This window comes from Hevea brasiliensis, chromosome 10 (genome assembly GCF_030052815.1).
Source record: "Hevea brasiliensis isolate MT/VB/25A 57/8 chromosome 10, ASM3005281v1, whole genome shotgun sequence".
Lineage (NCBI taxonomy): Eukaryota > Viridiplantae > Streptophyta > Magnoliopsida > Malpighiales > Euphorbiaceae > Hevea > Hevea brasiliensis.
This window is the reverse complement of record NC_079502.1, coordinates 92,939,195-92,942,075: the sequence shown is the minus strand read 5'-3', so window position 1 is coordinate 92,942,075 and position 2,881 is coordinate 92,939,195. Positions and strand designations below refer to the sequence as shown.

Genomic DNA, 2,881 nt, shown 5'->3' with positions numbered 1-2,881 from the left:
ACAATTTTTCCCAAAACCTGCCGAAACTTGCTGATGACATTGCTTGTCAAGCAGAGTCTTAAGCAAATTCTGCTGAACCTTATGCTTAACCCCAAGCATGGCCCATCTTACAACAAGTCTGCCCCACAATTTAAAATAGCCTAAGATGTCCGCCAAATTTTCTAAAAGCCTCGCCAACACTCCCGATAAACCTCGTCGACTTCTTTTCCCACGCCATTTCTTCCGGCAATCTTTACAGGAAGCCGAACGGTTTCTTTCCTTTCATTAAAATGGTAAGAACTAAAATGTGGTCTTCCCACAAACCCAAACTCAGCAAATTTCGACCTAAAATGGGTACTCCATCCTCATTGCCCACAAACCCTAACCCCAGCCCCAGTCCGCCATTACCTCAGTCACCGCCACCACAAACGCCACCATTACCACAATCGCCACCACCTCAGTCACCGCCACTACCCCCAAGCCAAATACCACCTCTCATTCCGCCGACTCCCCTCTCGCCGCAATCCGAGCCGCAAAATGAAACACCAATTCTCGACACCCATTCCCCAGAACCTGCGCCTACAAAAGGCAAAACAAAAAGGGCTGCAGGTAGACCCAAAGAAACCCCTGTCGGAAAAAGGAAACGAGTACCCTCTGTTCCTTTCGACCTAAACTCTCCACCTCAGCCGTCCTCTGAACCAGTTAGCAAAAGGACCAGGTCTTCTCGCAAACCACAAAGCACCTGATCCAAACACTAGTACCTCAGTCTCCCTTACACTCTCCAGCACCTGCATCATCTGCAGATAATATCGAGGAGGTAATTTCTCCATTACCTTGGGCTTTTAGGGATATGGATATGAAAAAGGCCTATGAGAAATTAGTTTCTAAAACTATTTTGGCAAACAAGTATATGGATGAGCAGATTTTGAAAGAATTAGGCATTTATGACTCTGTATTTGCCTATTTGAATGTCAGAATGGGTGATTTTGCTAAAATTAGGGAACCAGTGTACAAGGATCTAACCTCGAATTTTTGAGTTCCCTAAGGTTGAGTTTCAAACCAACAAAGGTTCTGAACATAAAGATATGATATATTTTCGATGTCTTTGGAATTGATAGGGAGTTAGACATGGTCGCTATGAATGCAATTTTTGGTTTTCGTGATTCGTGATATAAAAACATTGAGTGGCAAAGAACTGCTTATGACCTGTTCAATTCGGAAGGATATTGCACCTTTTGGGGGTTATTATAGACAGAGGACTGCAAAAGCCTCTAGGATAGTTGACCATGTATTGAAATACCTCCATAGGTTCATTTCTTACACTGTTTTAGGGAGGGGACACGAGAATTGATTGTAGGTCTTTGGTGACTTGTTTCTCTTGTGGTGCATGAAGGAGAGAAAACAAGTAAGCACAGCCCATTTCATAGCCACTCATTGGCACCAAATTGTCACAAAGCATACTAAAGGTAGTATAGTTTTTGGGGGGTATATAACTGCTATAGCAAACTCATTTAGCTTTGATGCTAGTCTATATAAATTGCTGCCAGTTTCTGGGGAATCATATATAGACAGCACAATGTTGCTGCATATGGATGTTTGTGAGAAAATAGGCCATACCTATACTCTGTTACAGCAGCATCCTGATACCACTGGTACTACAGACCCCACTACCTTTACACCAGCAGAACCACAACCAACCACTACCCCACAGTTTTCAGCAGACATTTTATCCCTTTTAAGATCCTTGGAATCCAAATTAACAAGTTTCACTGTCCAACCATCTGTTCCTTCACCTGACAACACAGAAATTCTTGCTACCTTGAAAAACTTAGAAATCAAAATTGAAACCATGGGTCAGCAGCAGGTTAACCAAAAGAAGAAGCTAGAAAAGAAACTTAAAAAGAGATTTTTATCTCTTAAAAAGAAACAGAAGCAACACCAAATTCAAATGTTGGAGCTTTACAACAAACTGGCCCAATCCTACAACAACTTATATCATTGGGGCCAAGCCATGTTTCAAGAAATGAAAGACCTCACAGAAAATTTGGAAACTGCTTCTGAAGCTTCGGATCACAATGAACCTACTGCAGAACACAAGGCACTCGATGCAAAGAACAAAGACTTGATAGCAGAGCTTGATCAGTAGCAGCAGTTTTAATTTCTGTTTTAAGTTTATTTTGTAATCTGTTTATTTTAGTTTTCGAACTTTGGTACTAGTTGTAATACTTTGGTAATTAGTTTTTATGATTATACTTGCACTTCTTTCCTTTAGTTTACTTTAGTTTACTTTATTTTATTTTATTTTCTGCTATGGACATAGTTACTTTGTGAATGCTTTTTGGTTTAATTTTTGATTTAATTGTTAGATCTTATTTCTTTATACTTTTTCATCTTCTTGCACATTATTTTTGCACTTTATCTTTTCTTCAATCCTAATTTTGCTAACATTGATGAGTTGCACAAATTTTCTTTGAGCCACACCTGTTCCACATCAGCTGCAGGTAACAGCTTCCCTTACACCATTTAAGCTTATGGTATGTTACCAATGCTTATGCTTCCGCTTTACCCTACGCAGCAGGTTAAGCAACATCTTAAGCAGTGTCAATTCATACATTTGGGATACCTTTTCACATTTTTTCTCTCTAAAGCTTCATTGTTAATATCACTTTGAGCTAATTTTGGAATTCTTGACCTTATATTGATTTAATCCCCAATTGTATAAATTTCATTAATTGATTAGTTTACACAATTTTGCCCATCTTTGCATTCATTTTAAAAATTGAGGACAATGTTTCATTTGAGTTTGGGGGTGAGGGCAAAATTTTTGCAAAATTTTTAAAATTTTCATTCATTCATTTATTGCATTTCATTCATCCATATCTAGATAATCCATACACTTATA

At 38.8% G+C, this 2,881-nt stretch overlaps 1 protein-coding gene across 1 annotated transcript; it reads left to right on the top strand.

Annotated features, from left to right (window-relative positions):
- The first annotated feature begins 329 nt into the window (after nucleotides 1-329).
- On the top strand, nucleotides 330-725 carry LOC131169418 (vegetative cell wall protein gp1-like). The gene has a single exon (XM_058128643.1). The coding sequence runs from the start codon at nucleotides 330-332 to the stop codon at nucleotides 723-725; it is 396 nt and encodes a 131-aa protein (XP_057984626.1).
- Nucleotides 726-2,881: the final 2,156 nt, after the last annotated feature.

Excerpts from the sequence above, each read along its gene's own strand:
- LOC131169418 (XM_058128643.1), top strand. The coding sequence starts at position 330 with ATGGGTACTCCATCCTCATTGCCCACAAACCCTAACCCCAGCCCCAGT.